General features: G+C 44.7%; 1 protein-coding gene across 2 annotated transcripts in view; it reads right to left on the bottom strand.

Moving 5' to 3' along the window:
* Positions 1-17,225, bottom strand: part of AFF1 (ALF transcription elongation factor 1) — a 199,330-nt gene extending 182,105 nt beyond the window's left edge. For both annotated transcript variants that reach the window (XM_058667084.1, XM_058667083.1), the window contains exons 1-2: positions 17,082-17,225; positions 3,353-3,428 (exon numbers count right to left, since the gene is read on the bottom strand). In XM_058667084.1, coding sequence (XP_058523067.1) covers positions 3,353-3,393 — 41 coding nt within the window. In that variant the 5' untranslated portion in view covers positions 3,394-3,428; positions 17,082-17,225. The remainder of the gene's footprint in view (positions 1-3,352; positions 3,429-17,081) is intronic.
* Positions 17,226-17,892: the final 667 nt, after the last annotated feature.

The following is a 17,892-nucleotide window of genomic DNA, read 5'->3' as shown; positions in this document are numbered from 1 at the left end:
ATTAATATAAGAATACTTAAGTTTATTATATAAGGGAAGAATATCAAACTTCAAAACAAGAAGCACAAAATATATATATGATAGCATTATTTTTGAGTAAATTTCAGAAGCGGACAAGATAAATGTGTGGTGTTAGGACACTCACTATCTTTGAGGGACAGTAGGAAGGGGATGGGAAGGAGCGTCTGAGGACTGGTATTGATGTCTCTTGATCTATCACACTAGTGTGTTACTTTGTGAAAAAGCACTGAACTGCACAAACAACGTCTGACCTTTTCTGTCTGTTATACTCCATTAACAGTTTTTAGCAAGAACAAAAGAGGAGAGGATAGATGGTAAAGGAAATACAAGTGAGCTCAGAATCAATGGTATCTCATGCTAATAAATTTGCAAATCAGTAAATACGACTATGATTTATAAGACAGAAAACTGCACACTGTATTAATATTCTGCTCACATGTATGACTTTTGACAGCCCTGAGCAAAGTAAGGGTACACATTCAGACATCTATTTAGTTTGAGCAAGTAGAGCTGCATATTCAACACACATCTGTTTCCCTTGCAAATACCACTTTCACATGAATCTGATGTTTTTTCAGGACTACTACAAGATTCAATATCTATCATGATTAAACATTTACGTAAGGGAGCTATTGGTGCATATTAAAAATAGAACTGCTTAGGATTTCCCTGAATGTACCACTGGTAGTAAGCATCAAAACTGAAAGGAGCAAATCAGGGAGATGAGAGGCTGTAAAAACAAATTCAACAACAAAAACATGCCTTGCTGCTGCAATGCCACTACAAAGGACAGCTAACCCAGTCACACTAAATAATGAGCAAAAACAGAAAACACTTGCAATAGAAAGCATGCTGTCTTTAGATTTTTGCACCAATGACTCTGACCAATGATTTACTATAACTAATTCTTCTGCAAGAAATTAGACTCTATGTAAAGTCAGAAACTGCAAATATTTGAAAAACCAGACATCCAATTGATTTGGACATAACTGGTTTGGAAATTTCTTCATCTACCTAAATTTTCATCAGTCTGGTCATTAGACTCTTGTATGAAGACTCAGCCTTCTATAGAAGTCAACTCTCCTAACTGATGAACTCAAGGGGACCTCAATCAAAATACCAACAATAATTTTTCTAGCAAATGATTAACGACTGACTGCAGAGTACACATGGAAATATAATCAGACATGGATAGCTATAAAAATACCAGAAACAAAAAGCAATGATAAATAATCTGTCTTAACGCTGACAGGCAACATACAGTAAAATGGTAAGCCACTCTTGCAAGAAAATACGACCAACAGACAAAAGAGAGTTCAACAATACACCCAAGAATGTGCTGGAATTCAGACACAGCATTCAAATCAGTGGCAAAAAGATAGATAACTTAATAAATTGCGACCAATCATCTAGCTTTCTTTGGGGGAGGGGAAGCTCCCTAACACCCCATATTTTATTTTTCTCATTAGCATGAAGATTTACAACATATACTTTAATTACAATTGGATCTAAATACTAAGAAGTCAATGATATAAAATGAGCTGCAAGCAAAGAGGGCCAAGCAGCAACTAAATATGTGAATCTGGCTGTGTAGGAATTGCAATGAACTGGAAAACATTAGTCCCTGCTTTTTCGGTCAGCTTAAAAAAAAAAAATCAAATCTCTGTGAAGCAAATGCATAAAACAGATGTCTGCAGCAGAACATCAAGTGGGAGTTCTGGTTGACCTTTATGCCGAGAGGACCTGACATTGTGGCACACCTGAAAAGCATACCACTAGCAAGTTCCACATTAGGTAGTTTACATCCAAAAAATAGCCGTGATTATTCAAAGCTATCTGAACACTGCTACATGGCAATGCAAGCCCAGTCGCTAATCTTAAAAATTCCAAGAGCTTTGTTATGTAACAAATGTTGGCAAATAACCTCTCTTTCAGAAAGATGTGAGGCAGCCAACCAAACCCCATATGTTGACCAGACCTGTCCCATGGGCCACCAGCTTACAAGCTCTGATTTAAATGCAGAAAAGTGCTAGCAAAAAGCACGTGCCACCATTTTCACAATATTGGCACAGGAAAGAACTGTATAAGTAAATCAAGAACCAGAACCTATAAAGGATAAGACATTTAATACACAAAAATTTAAAACTTATGTGTATCGGGCCCGGCGGCATGGCCTAGCGGCTAAAGTCCTCACCTTGAACACCCCGGGATCCCATATGGGCGCCGGTTCTAGTCCCGGCAGCTCCACTTCCCATCCAGCTCCCTGCTTGTGGCCTGGGAAGGCAGTCGAGGACGGCCCAAGGCCTTGGGACCCTGCACCCACGTGGGAGACCCGGAGGAGGTTCCTGGTTCCCGGCTTCGGATCGGCGCAGCACCGGCCGTTGCGCTCACTTGGGGAGTGAATCAGTGGACGGAAGATCTTCCTCTCTGTCTCTCCTCCTCTCTGTATATCTGACTTTGTAATAAAAATAAAATAAATCTTTAAAAAAAAAAAAAAAAACTTATGTGTATCGTAAAGAAACCTTAAGACAAATGAGAACTCCTTGCTGCTATCTCTGGTCTCTAGCCCCACATGGAGAGCTGCAACCTGGTGCACCCGTCTTCCTGTGGTGGGGGAGGAGAGGGTCCCCCAGGACGATGTAGAATGGAGGAATTTTCTAAAAGAATTGGAGAGGACCAAGGAAGCAGTAAAGCCTCAAGGACTGTCTTTAGAGGTGCCATCATTCATTGTTACTTAGTAAATACTACACGTTTCAATTAACATTTTCTTATACTTTAATAAAACTTTGAACAGCATTTCATCACTGATATTCTGGATATTCAAGGAATCTTCATGAAACTGATTTTGGAATACACTCCCTGCCATCACCCCTGGACCCTTAGTTTGTGTATGTAATAAGGCATTGAAGAGTGTGTGCACAGTCCAGGGAAGACATATGAAGGTAATAAAATGTAACTTTGACAGAATCCCCTCCATCCAAACTCTCTTAAAGGAATGGATTGACCATATTTGCTTCAGTATGCACTGAATACAAACACATTTCCCCCAAAAGAACTACAATATGGACTTGCGTTTGAAATGCAGAATTAAGATGCTGATCTAATCTAATGTCCACACTTTAAAGGCACGAGTAAAGAGATTCAGAGATTGCTAGATTTATAGAAAATATGTAGCCAGTCTAGCAGGTTTCACTTCAGGGAGAAAAAATTCCAAATTTCCAACATTTCCTACTCCAGAATTCACACACACACATACAAAAAACAAACTTACTTTTTGAAAAGCTAATTCTAAAACTAAGCCTCAGCTGGTCCGGGGACATCGCATGCTTACCTGTTGCTGCTGCTGCCGGTGACTCTATCAGTGAATGCCATGGCTGCAGTCAGTGCCAAGCGGCAAGTCCGTTCATCTGGGGAAAAAAAGAGTGAACTCACTACTTATTTGAAGAGAAAGTTCTCATTTGAATTAGATGATGGGATGGTTTTTCACCAACTCCCAGTTTGAATGGGTGAACATACATCAAAGACCAAATGCACCCTTAATTTGCATATTACTACACATCTCAGCAAACATACACATACTTTATCATGGGGAAAATGAAATCTCAATCTCCTTTTAAATTGTTTTTTTAGTGCTATGTTAAGCTCTTCACATAAATATTACAATAAACTTGCAAAGTAAATAAAAGATGTGAATATCCAATTTTATAGGTAAGACAGACTCAGATGTAAATAATTTGCCAGAGATTACAAGCTCTATCAGCATACTCAAAAGAAAAAAAAAAAAACACTATCCAGTAGGAAAGGGAAAGGAAATCAACAAGTGATCTTCAATGTTTGAATGTAACGAGAAATGGGCCCCAGGAAAAGCCAATATTAAGATTTTATTTTTACTCATAAACGGTACTTAATCCTTTAGACAAATTTCTTGAAGCAACAATGCAGTGTAGGAAACGTATCCAATCTGAGCAGCAGCCTTGGATATCTTGTGTATGTCTAGAAACAAGCCCTCTCAGGTTAACACTATCAACAGCTGTTTCCTTTTCCCACTCTTGTATATATTCGTAAAGTGTACTATCCTGACTTGCTTTAAATAGCACCTATTTTTTTTTTCAAACATCCTTAAGGCAAAGGTATGTTACTAAATTATCATAGTACAGATATAACAAACTACTTGATGCAAAAGGAAACACTACATTAAATATGTAATCATTTTAACAGGCCTAGTAGGATGAAGAGGCAAAAACGTTACAATGTGAGCTAAAGCTGGAACACTAAATAAAGTCCCTCACAGCTCTATTCTGACTCCTGATAAGGTCTGTTATCTCCCTCTCCAAGAAATTTAGATTGTTGACTTGCTAACTACAATGTTTCCACCCTAGCAGATATGATCACTTTATTTCCTTTTTCAAAAAATTGCAACATGCTGTTGCAAATATTCTAGTTAAACTCGCACTAGCAGGGCTTAAATTTTGCAGTGTCAAACACGTTTTGGAGTCACTAACTCCAACCAGCCACAGTGGTCCTAGAAAGTTTCCTAAATCTTGCTCTCTCTCCCCTTTCCTTCCCTCCCCTCCCCCACTACTTTCTCTTTAGCTTTTTTCCCTTCCCTCTTTGCCCCAATCCTTTTAGTATATTGTCTCCTATTCTTTGCTGGGGGATCTCATTTTCTGGCACAGAGTAAGTGATCAATGAAACAGTGTTGTTTGTAAATTAGCATCATTCTTCATATTTCCATAACAGAATGGGGAAAGTCAAAGTCCCCCTCTAATCCTCCCACTATCAATGAATATGATCAACGCTCCTGCAACTCAACAGCACCCACTCATAGAGCCTTAGCAAAGAACAGCAGCTAGGCAGGGGAAAGGCTAGGCTCTTGCTAGCCACCAATCCGTAGATGTGTCTGTTCATCTACTCAATGAACTAGAAAACACTTTTTGAGCATCAGCTCTGAGCATGGGTTCTGAGAAAAATGAGGGGGAAAAAATAGACTATTGCCACTACTGAGCTTACATACTGCAGAAAATAAACAAAGATGCATTAATAAAAAATATACAGATACTAGGGCCTGCCGCCGTAGCCTTGTGGCTAAAGTCCTCGCCTTGAGCACGCCAGGATCCTATATGGACACCTGTTGTAATCCCAGCAGCCTTGCTTCCCATCCAGCTCCCCGCTTGCGGCCTGGGAAAGCAGTCAAGGACAGCCCAACACCTTGAGACCCTGCACCCACGTGGGAGACCCGGAAGAGGTTCCTGGCTCTTGGTTTTGGATCAGCTCAGCACCAGCCGTTGTGATCACTTGGGGAGTGAATCATCAGACGGAAGATCTTCCTCTCTGTCTCTCCTTTCTGTATATCTGACTTTGCACTAAAAATAAATAAATCTTTTAAAAAATTGTCAAAAAATATATATGCTATCTTAGACATTCAAAAGTATTATAGAGCAATCAGTACTATAGACTGCCAGAGAAGAAATAACCGGTGCTGCAGTTTTATACAGGGTATTCTTTTAGAGAATCTAACACTTGCACAAAGATTTAAAGGAAGTGATCACAGCTATGCATGTCTTGAACAAAAAATAATCCTGGAGACAGATGGAAAGACAGAGATGAGTGGACCCCGGGGGTGTGGCCACTCAGAGCGCCTCAACATTCTGAGTGTGTGGGTGGGCGGGATACAAAGTGAGGGAGACCCATACCAATGGCACAGCAGGGGTTCTGCCTGCACAAAATCCCTAATTTGGCTGCAAGGCAGGATTCTCCCCACAGTGGCAAGGGCAGGCAGACTACATCACTAGAATGACGCGTGTCTTAGTCATGTTTCAAAAGAAGCACCAGATTCAGCCTGCAAAAGGCAGTTTAGAGTGCTGACGTATGAGCTGCGCAACTGCTACAGCCGCGCACGCAACTCAGACCTAAGGGCTGGCTGGCTGGCCGACTGCAGGCAGGAAATCATTGTGCTAAGCCATGGCCAGGAAAAGAATTTAGCATATGCTTCAGTTTAGCAATTCTCCTCCAAGAAATCATTCTTAAAAATATAGTTACAGGGCCCGGCGGCGTGGCCTGGCAGCTAAAGTCCTCGCCTTGAAAGCCCCGGGATCCCATATGGACGCCGGTTCTAATCCCGGCAGCTCCACTTCCCATTCAGCTCCCTGCTTGTGGCCTGGGAAAACAGTCGAGGACGACCCAAGGATTTGGGACCCTGCACCCGCGTGGGAGACCTGGAAGAGGTTCCTGGTTCCCGGTTTCGGATGGCGCGGATCGGCACGCATCGGCCCGTTGCAGCTCACTTGGGGAGTGAATCATCGGATGGAAGATCTTCCTCTCTGTCTCTCCTCCTCTCTGTATATCTGACTTTGTAATAAAAATAAATCTTTAAAAATATATATATATATAGTTACAGTGTACAAGGAAATTCTGCAACAAATACTGTTTATCGTATTTTTTAATAAAGTGGCAACAACATCACACATACCAACACATTAATAGCTAAATCAATTATGGCCTACCATAATGAGATGTAAATGTAGCATCAAAAATAATGAGATAGGTTTATCCAAACAACATCCAAATAAAGTGTACAACATGAGCCAATTAGTTTAAAAAGAAAATGCTTTGTTTTCAAGGTAATGAATAACATACAGAGTGTTTGGAAAAACACACACCAAATGCCTAACAGTAGCTTTTCTGGAATGGGAAGAGAACTGGATGAAAAGAGTAGCGAGAGCCAAAGGGACAGATCTATATTCTATTCTTGTTTTTTTTTTTTTTTTAAGAATTATTTGTTTTTATTGGAAAGGCAGATTTAGAGACAGAAGAGAAAGAAAGATCTTCCATCTGCTAATTCATTCTCCAAGTGGCCACAATGGCCAGCGTTGAGCTGATCTGAAACCAGGAGCCAGCAGCTTTTTCTGGGTCTCCCACACAGGTACAGGGTCTCAAGGCTTTGGGTCATCCTTCAATGATTTCCCATGTCATAAGCAGTGAGTTGGATGGGAAGTGGAGCAGCCAGGATATGAACTGACAGCCATTTGGCAGGCCACGTCCAAGGTGAAGACCTAGCCATTGAGCCATCTTGCTGGACCCCATATTTTATTCTTAAGTTGTGGGTCTTTTGAATAATCTTCCATGGCTCTATCTGCTAACTTATAAAATTAAAATGAAAAAAATATTGGCGCCAACATAGTGGCATAGCCCGCTAAGCCTCCTCCTACGGTATTGGCATCCCATACTGGTGGCTGTTCACATGCTGGCTGTTCCAATTCCTATCCAGCTTCCTGACTATGGCCTGAGAGAGAAGTGGAGAATGGCTCAGGTACTTATGCCCCTGCATCCACATGGGAAACCTGGAAGAGGATCCTGGCTTTGGATCAGCTCAGCTCCAGCCACTCTCTCTCCCCTTCTCTGTGTAACTCTGACTTTAAGATAAAAAATAAAACAAGCATTCACAAAAAAATTACTAGGATTGACACTGTGGTACAGCAAGGAAAGCTGTGTGATGGTAGCATGCAATGTATTATAGTGCTTGTATAAATCCTGGCTATTCCACTTCCAATCCAACTCCCTGGTAATGCGCCTAGGAAAGCAACAAAAGATGGGCTGGAGCCATAAGGGAGAGCCAAATGGATTCCCCTGGTTCCTGCCTTTAGGTTGGCCTTGACTTGGCTGTTGCAGCCACCTGGGAAGTAAACCAGCAGACTGAAGAACCTTTTCTCTGTCTTTCCCTCTGTTCACCTCTCTTTCAAATAAACCAGCTTTAAAAACATTATATATATTAAAACTATTTCTTTAGATACAGAACTAAGGAGAAGAAAAATATATTGGCCTACAAAAACTGAAATCAGAAGGGTTTTTTTCAAGCTGTAACATATTTTTACATCGATTTCACCAAACTATACATAAAAGTAGAATAACGGGAGAGGACAGTTAAAAAAAATTCTCCCAGTAGCAACCAGGCCTTTGTTACAGAGTAGTGCTATATAGCAGAAAGATGGTTGGCTCAAGTGAGCAGCACAGCACGTTCACCTGAAAAATAATCTCTTTATCAGTCTCAGTGTCCCCATTTCCAAAAGTGAGACAATAGCCCCTATATTACAAACACTGAGAAGAAGTAGAATCACTTGGCTACCATGCCTAGCATACCAATAATCTACAGGCACCCAATACATAACAGCTGACATTATTAAGTCAGCAATATCCACATTCAATTCTACCTCAGTGATGCAGATTGTTCATCTGGGAATGCATCAGGTCTGCTTAGGGAGTCATAAAAAGAGGTCTTCAAAAAGTTAATGGAAAAGGAATATGTGGGGACAGAATTTCACAAGGATTTCAAAACTTTCTGCACCAAAATAAACTTACCCTATTCTGCCCATTGTTAATACTCTCCTGATATTTTTTAATGTTCTGTTCTGGATTATTAAGTACTTTACAAATGCAGCACATCCTGGGGAATCTTCTCTCAGGAGTTTTAGGACACAACATACTTAATAAAGGTTTACCTGCAACCAGCGCAAGAGCTCAAGGACACTACCATCCTTCTCTAGGGCCTTAACTTTCTCATTAGTTATTAATGGGACTTCACAGGGCTGCTGTAGGATTACACAAAATATTTGCAAATTTTTTGGCACAATGTTTGGCTTATAGAAAGCACTCCATAAAGGGCTGCAGTTGTTGTTTTGGTTCATTTTTTGTCCAGTCAGTAATACAAGGGATTCCTACAGGGCATTCCTAAGTCAGAGTGAGTGGGGGTTGGTTGGGCTTTGCCTCAGCATCAGCTGACAGATGCTGGCACTAGGGACTAACTCTGTCAAATTAAACTGCAGAACCACCTGGAGAGTGCAAGATCCGGGAGTGTGAGTGGGCCCAGTAAGGAAACACCGGGCAGGCATCTCCCTCTTGGGTTGCCACTCTGACTGGTAAGTATAAGAAACAGGACCAGGGCAGGCATGACTAGACAGAGAGTAGCACCCACTGGCACATGTGAGGTCTGGATAGTGGGGCTGGTTGGGTTGAACTAAGCTTCAATGCCCATTGACATGTATGAGAGCAGAATGGGATGTGGGACACACTGGACCAGTCTGCTGTACATACGGGCAAGCATGGGAACCAGGGCAGGGGGTGAGCCCGGTGGCGGTTATTGGGGATTGCTCTGACCAGGCTGCAGCTCCCAATGGTTTGTGTGAGGGCAAAGTATGTGACATGTAGGATTAGGCTGGACTGCAACACCCATTGGTTTGTGTAGAAGACAGGGCTGAAAACAGAACTGACCCAGCAACTGCAACTACCAGCATGTACATAAGCTGATTATGGTGACAAACTGTGCCAAACCTTGTATTGGCAAGCACACACAAAACTCAGATCTGGGATCACCTGATAAGAAATTTCTTTGGGAATCCCCCCAACTGAACCGCTGGACTCAGAACCTCAACCATGGAGAGAATTGCAGGTACCATGGTCTGACTGTGAAGTGCATGTGTCAAAGCTGAGCCTCCTCAGTGGTTCCAACAGAGCAGTGGACAGTATATCCAGGTGCACATGGATGATATGACAGTACATTGGAGTCTGCAGAGGACAGCTCATACCACTACAGAAGACAGAAGACAGAACAAATTGATCAACTACCCCAGCCAAGAGTTGGCAGTGAGTAGCTAGTCAAACGGAGACTCTAAGATGGACTATGTCAACCAGTGGATTCTGGAGAGATTTCATTGATTGGAGTGGCAAGATCGGCAGTAATTCAGAAGTGTTGAATTACCAAAATCACTTGAGCAGGATCCTCAGAGCATGCCCCACATCAGGGACCCTAAGGTGTCCTCCATCCCAGGGTGCAGAGGCGTTTGGGAGGCTGGGTGTGGCTTCTCCCCTTCCCCCAGATACAGCAAGGACAAAAAGAGAATGCGAATATGGTGATCTCACCCACCTTCCTGTAGCCCTCAACCCTTATCACCCTAATCAACTATGTAAAAGTCATCAAAAATAATAATAATAATTTAAAAAGTAATAATACATGGGAGGCTCCACGCTGAAGGGGAGCTGTCAACTGCACAGAGCTCAGGAGGTCTCAGAGTTCTGTGACCATGACCTAGTTTCCAAAGCAGAATGAGGAAAATTACTCTTGCCCAGAGGCCTGTGGACTCTTGGAGTGGTCACTTCCTGGTCCCATCTACTTCCCCTTTACCCATATGAACCTTCCGGGAATAACAGTCTTCTGGTGACAGGCAACGTGTCAGGTCTGAGTCATGGGTCACACACACTACTGTAACCTGCTTCTTCAGAGCCACATCCCGGCAGATCATAACCTCCCCGAACTCCAAGCCAAGCCATCCACCTACAATGGGTCTTGAGAAACTGCAGGTCTCACAATCAGAGTCATTAGTAGTATTTCTTAATGATAAATAAAATAATAATGTGTCTTATTGGGATGGGAGTCACATATCCAAAGTCATGAGAAACCTTAAGTCTCCCATCACGACATGGAGAAATTCAAGTTGAGCCACATAAATACTTTAAGTACAGTGACACGTCAGCTCCCCAGGTCAGAACCGGTTGCATGATTTTGTTTAATCATAAAATGACAGAGAAACATAGGCGAGCACACAAATATTGTTAAGAGATGTCTCTGTCTCAATCCCCGGCGACTGGCAAAATATCACACAATGCAATAGTCCCATTCTAGAATTTGGGCCCATTAAAGTAGCTTCTTGGAACAAACTCAAATTCTGAAATACACTCAAATATTTCTTCTTACAGGGCATTATTTACCACTGGAAAATGAGAGAGAACAGAACACAATCTCTTTCAAAAATAACACAAGCAAATATTTACGAAACATTTTATTCTGCTCTAATATCTGACAAATCTTGGTACCTTTAACATGGTCAACTGCTTACTCAGTAAGAGATACTACTATATAGTCTATCTCACTGCATAAGGCAGACAACAGAATAAAAAAAGTGCTGGGAGACAGTTTTCCCATAGATCTGTAGCATTTCTGCAGGTCTTAGAAGCAGAGGAACTAACTGCTTGTGGTCTCAATTATCTTTAAGAATATTTGTATAGTGAATGATTCTGGAACACAGAGCTGTCTCCTGGAGCAAAGGCCAACACATAACCAAAATAATGGCTCCTTCTGGAGTTAAGGTCAGACATGCAGTCAATTACAAAAGATTCCCTAAACTCAAGATGCCTTTCTTATTATGCAACTTTTAGAACCTGCAGGTGTCAACTGGCTCTCTCTACATCACTCGGGCATTGAGGCTTAGGACACTAGTGTGAAAATGCTACTATGTAGGTTCCAGCTATTATGATGAATGATAATCATTCCTTTCTCATCCCAAAGTACGTGAAACTGTGACAGACAACTTTGCTAACTTTAAAGTAGGGTAAAATCTTAGCTTTCACAGTTCTTGACAAGAAGTTAAGTAATCTGCCTAAGGTCTGACAGGTAGTAGGTGGCATATCCAACAAGACTCAAGCCCACACTGTCCAGCTCAGAAACACTGCTTTTAAACTCTGCTACACTGCAGTAGTGCTCAAAGTGTGGTTCCAAAAATAGCAGCATCAATAGCACCTGCAAACATGCTACAAATGCAAATTCTTGATAACTACCCCAGATCTACTGGGGGCAGAGGGCACATCTGTGTTTTAACAAATCTGCCTTCCAGGGGATTCTGACATATAAGTCTAAGAACTGCGACTATAATGAAGAAATAGTATGAGCAGACCATGATATGCTCTCAAAAGTCTATAAACTTAGCTTTTGTAAGTTGAATAATAGTTTTCAAGCACTATAGACATAATCACTTTTCAAGGCCTTTTATCCATTTTTAGGAAGGTAAAGATGTTCAGTGCAAATACCAGGTGTCTTTAAATAGCTCTGTATAATATCTTCCTTTGGAGACACACATATACATCCAGAATGTTAAATGAAAACTGTATCTCTAAAATGACAAGAATTACTTAGCCAAACAGAAACACTATTAATATTTTAAAGTCAAGCTGTAATTCTTGAAAAACAGGAAACCACATATCAACAGAGCCAACACAGCGTACCAATAGTAGAAAGAGTACCAGGCTTTGAGTTACAGTCCAGTCACTTCAGCTCAATTTCCTGATTTTAAAATGAAAAACACCATTCAGCTCCAGGGTCGCAATTAAGCTCAAATGATATGTCACAGGGAAGTCAGTGGTAAACAGTAAAGTGTTTTGTGAGTGGAAGCTCCACCTGCACAAGCCCGTTCTCTTTCCCAATCACAATGTTACCATGATTTCTCCAAAGTGCACCACTGTCTGGTACACAGAAGAGGCTCACACTGAGGAGGTAACAGGAACCAAAGTGCGGTAGTAACATTTTGTTTCCTTCAGCCGCCACCTGAGGCAAAAATCTCAGGCTTTTCCAGGGAAAAGTCACCCTAACAAGAAATCCTGAGTCATGTGTAAAGTGGGCCAGATAATTTAAGAAAATCAGCTGATTTTTTTTTCCTCTTGAGAGTACTGCTGAAGGAGTTTTATTCTCAGCACAAGACAGGAACTCTGACTGGCAAGCCCCTGGCCTCAGGGCTTCAGACTGTCATAGAACATACAAACTGTTACACATGTAAACAGTTAACAAGGAGCAAAAGGTCTGTACCTACAAAGAATTATGTTTATAATTTTACTTATCAGATTACAGTGTTATCTAATCTACTTTAGTAAATCTAGAATTCAAGGCATTAATATGAAACAAGCTCCTACCAAATGTTTAGAACGTGGCCTTTTGGGGCAGGTTTTGGGTGCAGACAAGACTCCCACTTGAGATGGCCACAACCTATAACAGAGAGAGTTCAAGTCTCGGATCTGCTTCCAATTCCAATTTCTTGCTAATGTTGTACTCTGGGAGGCAGCAGGTGGTTGTTCAAGTACTTGGGTCCCTGCCACCCACATGGGAAACTCAGATGGAGTTCCAGGCTACTGGCTTTGGCCTAACCCAGCTCATACTGTTGCAGGCATTTGGGACTTAAACCTTCAGATGGAAGAGCCTTCTCTCTCTTTCCTTTCATCCTTTCTTTTTTCCTCTCTTCATTTTTCAGATATAAGTAAAAAAATTTAGCAAAGCCACAATGAGATCAGCCTTGTAGTTTAGTGGATTAAGTTGCCGCCTAACACGTGTATCCCTTGTGGGCACCAGTGAATCTTCGCTACTCCATTTCTGGTCCAGCTTTCTATTAACGAGCTTGGGAAAGCAGCTGGAGACAGGAAGAGCAGTTGGGCACCTGCCACTCACAAGACAGACTGGGATGAAGAATTTGGCTTTAGCCTGGTCAAGCCCTGGCCACTGCAGTCATTTAAGCAGTGAACCAACCAACAGATCCACTCTCTTTCTCTCTGTAACTGCATCTCAAATAAAAAGATAATCTTTTTAAAATAACAAAAAAGAAGGCCATTGTCATTCAAATGTCATTTGAGAACAGAAATCACTGAATTTAATGAGGAAAATATAATTTAATTACAAAACTTTGCATATTCATGATAAATGCAGTCCCACACATTGTACTCTCCCCAAAATTGTGTCTGGGCCTTCAAACAGGTGCACTTTGGGCTTCTAGCTTCAATAGACCCACCTAATTAGCAAATGAATTCAAGTTCAAGAACAACTTTCAGGGCCTAGCGCCCTAGCCTAGCCTAGCGCTAAAATCCTCGCCTTGAATGCCCCGGGATCCCACGTGGGCAGCACCGATTCTAATCCTGGCAGCTCCACTTCCCATCCAGCTCCCTGTTTGTGGCCTGGGAAAGCAGTCAAGGACGGCCCAAAGCTTTGGGACCCTGCACCCGTGTGGGAGACCCAGAGGAGGTTCCTGGTTCCCGGCTTCGGATTGGCTCAGCACCATCCGTTGCGGCTCACTTGGGGAGTGAATCATCGGATGGAAGATCTTCCTCTCTGTCTCTCCTCCTCTCTGTATATCTGACTTTGTAATAAAAAATAAATAAATCTTAAAAAAAAAGAACAACTTTCAATGTAGGTTCTCAATGGCAAAAATTCTGGCTGTCATCATCTTCCTTTAAAACAAGATACCTGTGGGGACTACATCATGGCATAGCAGCCTAAGGCTCCACATGTGGCATCCACATCCCATATGATGCTCGTTGAGTTCCAGCTGCTCCACTTTTCATCCAGCTCCCTGCTGATAGGTTGGGTTAGCAGCAGACTATGGAGCAAGTCCTTGGGCCCCTGCACCCATGTGGGAAACCTGGAAGAAGCTCCAGGCTCCTGGCTAGGCTTGGACTAGCTGCAGCCCGTTGCAGCCATGGAGCGAATGAACCAGAGGATGGATAATCTCTCTCTGTATATCTGCCTTTCAAATAAAAATAAAACAAAACTTTAAAAAAAAAAAGGTATCTTCAAATATACTGTCCTTTGTGTGTGTTTTAGACTGATGCAAATATTTACATGTAAATTTGCTTTACCTTTTAAATGTGAAAGGATAAAGCAATTTCAAAATCTTGGATTTTAAAATTTAGCCAATTTCATATGGGGTTATGCAAATATTTGATGAAAGAGTACAAATTACAAGAGTTACACCTGAAACTCCTTCTACTTGACTTTCAAAAATAATAAAGTGTGCTTTTTTTTAGCTTAATTATTTTCATCTACCTTGTCATTTTTCAAGACAATGTGCAACGTGTAACTTCAACTGAGCAATTACAGGGATAAAGTGGATCTGCAGAGGCGCCTTTTAATGATACAATCCAAGATTATTATAATTGAATATTCTCTTCCAAATTTAATTTTAAAAATCCAATTAACAAGTATCTTAGTGAGTAAAAGAATAACCTTTAGTTCAACAGGCCTTTTGCAAAATTCAGTTAAACCAGATAGGACAGAGGAGACAGCTCTGAAATACTCTTTCTACCCCATAGTGAAACAGTGACTTCTGGTGGCAAAAACAATACATGCATCTTGAGGAAAAAGCAATGTTTAAATTAACCTGGACTTTATTTTACTATAAATTCTGTCTTTGGGTGACCTTTATACTCTAAGTGAACACTTCACGATTCTTCAAAATTGCATTCTTCTTAGGTTGAAGAGTTAAATATATGACAAATGACAAATCACCAGAAATTCAATTGCTACAGATTAAAAGCACAACTTACCACAACAAAGCTGCTAAACCCACAGCCCCAGCCTCAACATCCCTTCCCATTATAGAGGAAAAGTGAAGTCTCCAAACTCACTTGTCCTCCACAGTGCCCCCTCTCCAACCCTCCCCATCTCAGTGGACCAAAAACCCTGGTAAAGTGTCTGCCTCCGGGACATAGCGGGGCATTCCTCACCCAGCCTCCAACAAGCTCCTGACCCCTGTTCCTGCTAATGCAGACCTGGGAAGCAGAGACAATGGCTCAAGGAATTGGGTAAGTGCCACCCATGTGGGTCCCTGGCAAAGCCTATATTTGGGGGAGAGAATCAACAGCCAGGAGATCTCTTGATTTCCTCTCCCCATCCCACTTTCCCTGACCATCATCTGGAAAACAAAAATCCAACGACTATAAAATAGCTGAATTCAAATAAGAACTTGTCTCAGCTTTCTCTCCTAGGGTCCTACAGTCATTACCCCATCACCACCACCCTGCCCCTCCAGTTCTCTCCATTTCTTTTCTGCCTAGTTCTTTAACCACTGGCAAGGAGACAACCCCTTTACAATAAAGCAGGCGAACCCTCTAGAATGTTCAAGTCTCCTGTGACTCTCTTTCCAGAATATCCACTCAAGGAATCCTTACCACTAAAGATGAAAGGCAAGCTGAGGAAATACATTAGACAGAGGAAGTAAACATTGAAACAGGGCCATGCCTAGGTATACTCAGACAAGCAGACCGACTGGAGAGTCCAAAGCTCTCACTCTTTTCTCACACCTTCTATTCCCTCCAGGTGGGACACCACGCAGGTGTGAAAGGGGCCCCAGCACCCGGACCCCACCTATCTCCACAGTGCTTTTGGGTGCTCTCAAAGAATCCTGCACCAGCCAAGCCCTACACCCTTCTCAGCCTCCTCCTCCTGTCTGCCGCGCCTTCACTCAGCAAACGTCCAAGGAGCCCTGAGTCTTCGCCCTAGCACTGAAGGTTTTAAACCGACCAAGTGCCTCAAAGGTAGATCCCATCCAACGTGCACCGACAGGATTAAACTGACCCCACCCAACCCTTAAACCAAATCACATCCAGTCACAGGGCTGCAAGTCGTCACCCCCTCCTCCCCAGCCATCCACACGTCTCCACCTCCACAGCTGGGGGAGGGGCCGAACAGGAGGGGGGCTTCCCGGGATGATTTGCATAACAACGAGAGGTGGGGGGTGGCATTGAAATTCACAAAGATTCCTCGCACTTTCCACAGCTAAACACCCTGTCAAGGTCAAGGCCGGGAGGCCCGATTCCTCCCTTCGAACTCGCCGACCCCACGCCCGCACCATCGGGGCGCTCGCCCTGCGCCAGGTCGCAGGGGGACACCCGGGGTCCACCGAAACACCAGCACCCAGTGAAAAAAGATGGGGACCGCGCCGTCTATCGGGCGCCAGGATCCCAAAGGGGGAGGGCGGCCATTCCCCGCCGGGACCCCCACTTTCAAACTTGGCCCTTTCCCGGGCTCTGGAGGCTGCCGATCGCCTTGGCTCAGCTCCCTCGCCCCGAGCGAGGCGGCGACGAGGAGACAGCACCCCGCTTGGAGCCCTCCAGAAACTTCTGGGACTCTCCGTTTACGCAACTCCTGGTCCTGAGGACCAGCTTCCACTCAGGGACCGCGCTCCTCCGCCAAGCCGCGGGGCGCCCGGGCTGCGGGGTGAGGAGAGGGGCTCCAAGGTGCCCGAGGCGCTACCTGCCAAGGAAGGCGCTCCTCCTCCAGGAAGGTTGGGGGGCACTCCCGCGCCTCCCGGGCCCGGTCCTCCTCAGGTTCCCACCGCGAAAAAAAAAAATAGCGGCCGCGCCAGGAGATTTGAATCAGCGGTGCGGGAAGTCGGCGAGCCGGAGGCACTGCCCGGCCTTCCGAGAAGAGGCAGCCCGACCGACCGTCCACTGCCGAGGGCGCGCAAAGCGTCGTTTACCTTCCAGACCGTCGAGTCCCGGGCCGCGTCGCCCTCGTCAGCTCGGCCCTCCCTCACGCACACAGCCGCCTTGACCTGTTGCGGCGGGCAAGTGGCACGCCTGCGGGGGCGAGTCTACACGGGGACTCAGCAGCGGCTCGCACGGTGGGCAGCAGGAGCGAGGGGAGCGGGGCTCCCGCAGCGGCTGAGGCGAGGACGCAGCTCCGGCCGCTACGCGCGCACAGGCGGCGGCCGCCCAGTGCGCAAGGACCGCGCCGCTCGCTCGGCCGCAGGCTCGGCGCGCCGGCAGCCCCGGAACGCCGGGCGTCGGCCACGCCCCCACGGGAGGACACGCCCTCCCGCCGCCTCGCCACGCCCCCCGCGAGCTGGCACGCCCTCGGGTCGCACCCAGGCCCGGGGAGACCTCGCCTCCAAGCCCCGCCCCCGCAGGAGGGACCGCCCTGGCCACGCCCCCGCGTGAGGACACGCCCTCCCGCCGCCTCGCCACGCCCCGCCGCGAGCGGGCACGCCCTCGGGACACACTCAGGCCGGGGGAAGACCTCGGCTCCGAGCCTTGCCCCCGCGGGAGGACACGACCCGGACCACGCCCCCCGCCGGAGGCCCCGCCCCGGCTCGCCCGGCCCGCTGCGCCCGGCCGAGATACCGGTGGGGGCTACGGCGGCTCCGGAAGGAGGAGGCGGTGACGGCACCGGCCGCCTGGGTGACCCTGCCCCAGGCTGCTGTGGGGCGCCAGAGAAAACAATTTGGCCATGCGGTCAGATGAAGCTCAGGGTCAAGTTCCGACTCCAGGTGTCAAGGAGAGCTTTTGTGG

This window comes from Ochotona princeps, chromosome 7, assembly GCF_030435755.1.
Source record: "Ochotona princeps isolate mOchPri1 chromosome 7, mOchPri1.hap1, whole genome shotgun sequence".
NCBI lineage: Eukaryota > Metazoa > Chordata > Mammalia > Lagomorpha > Ochotonidae > Ochotona > Ochotona princeps.
The sequence above is the reverse complement of the archived record's forward strand: the minus strand, read 5'-3'. Positions and strand labels throughout refer to the sequence as shown.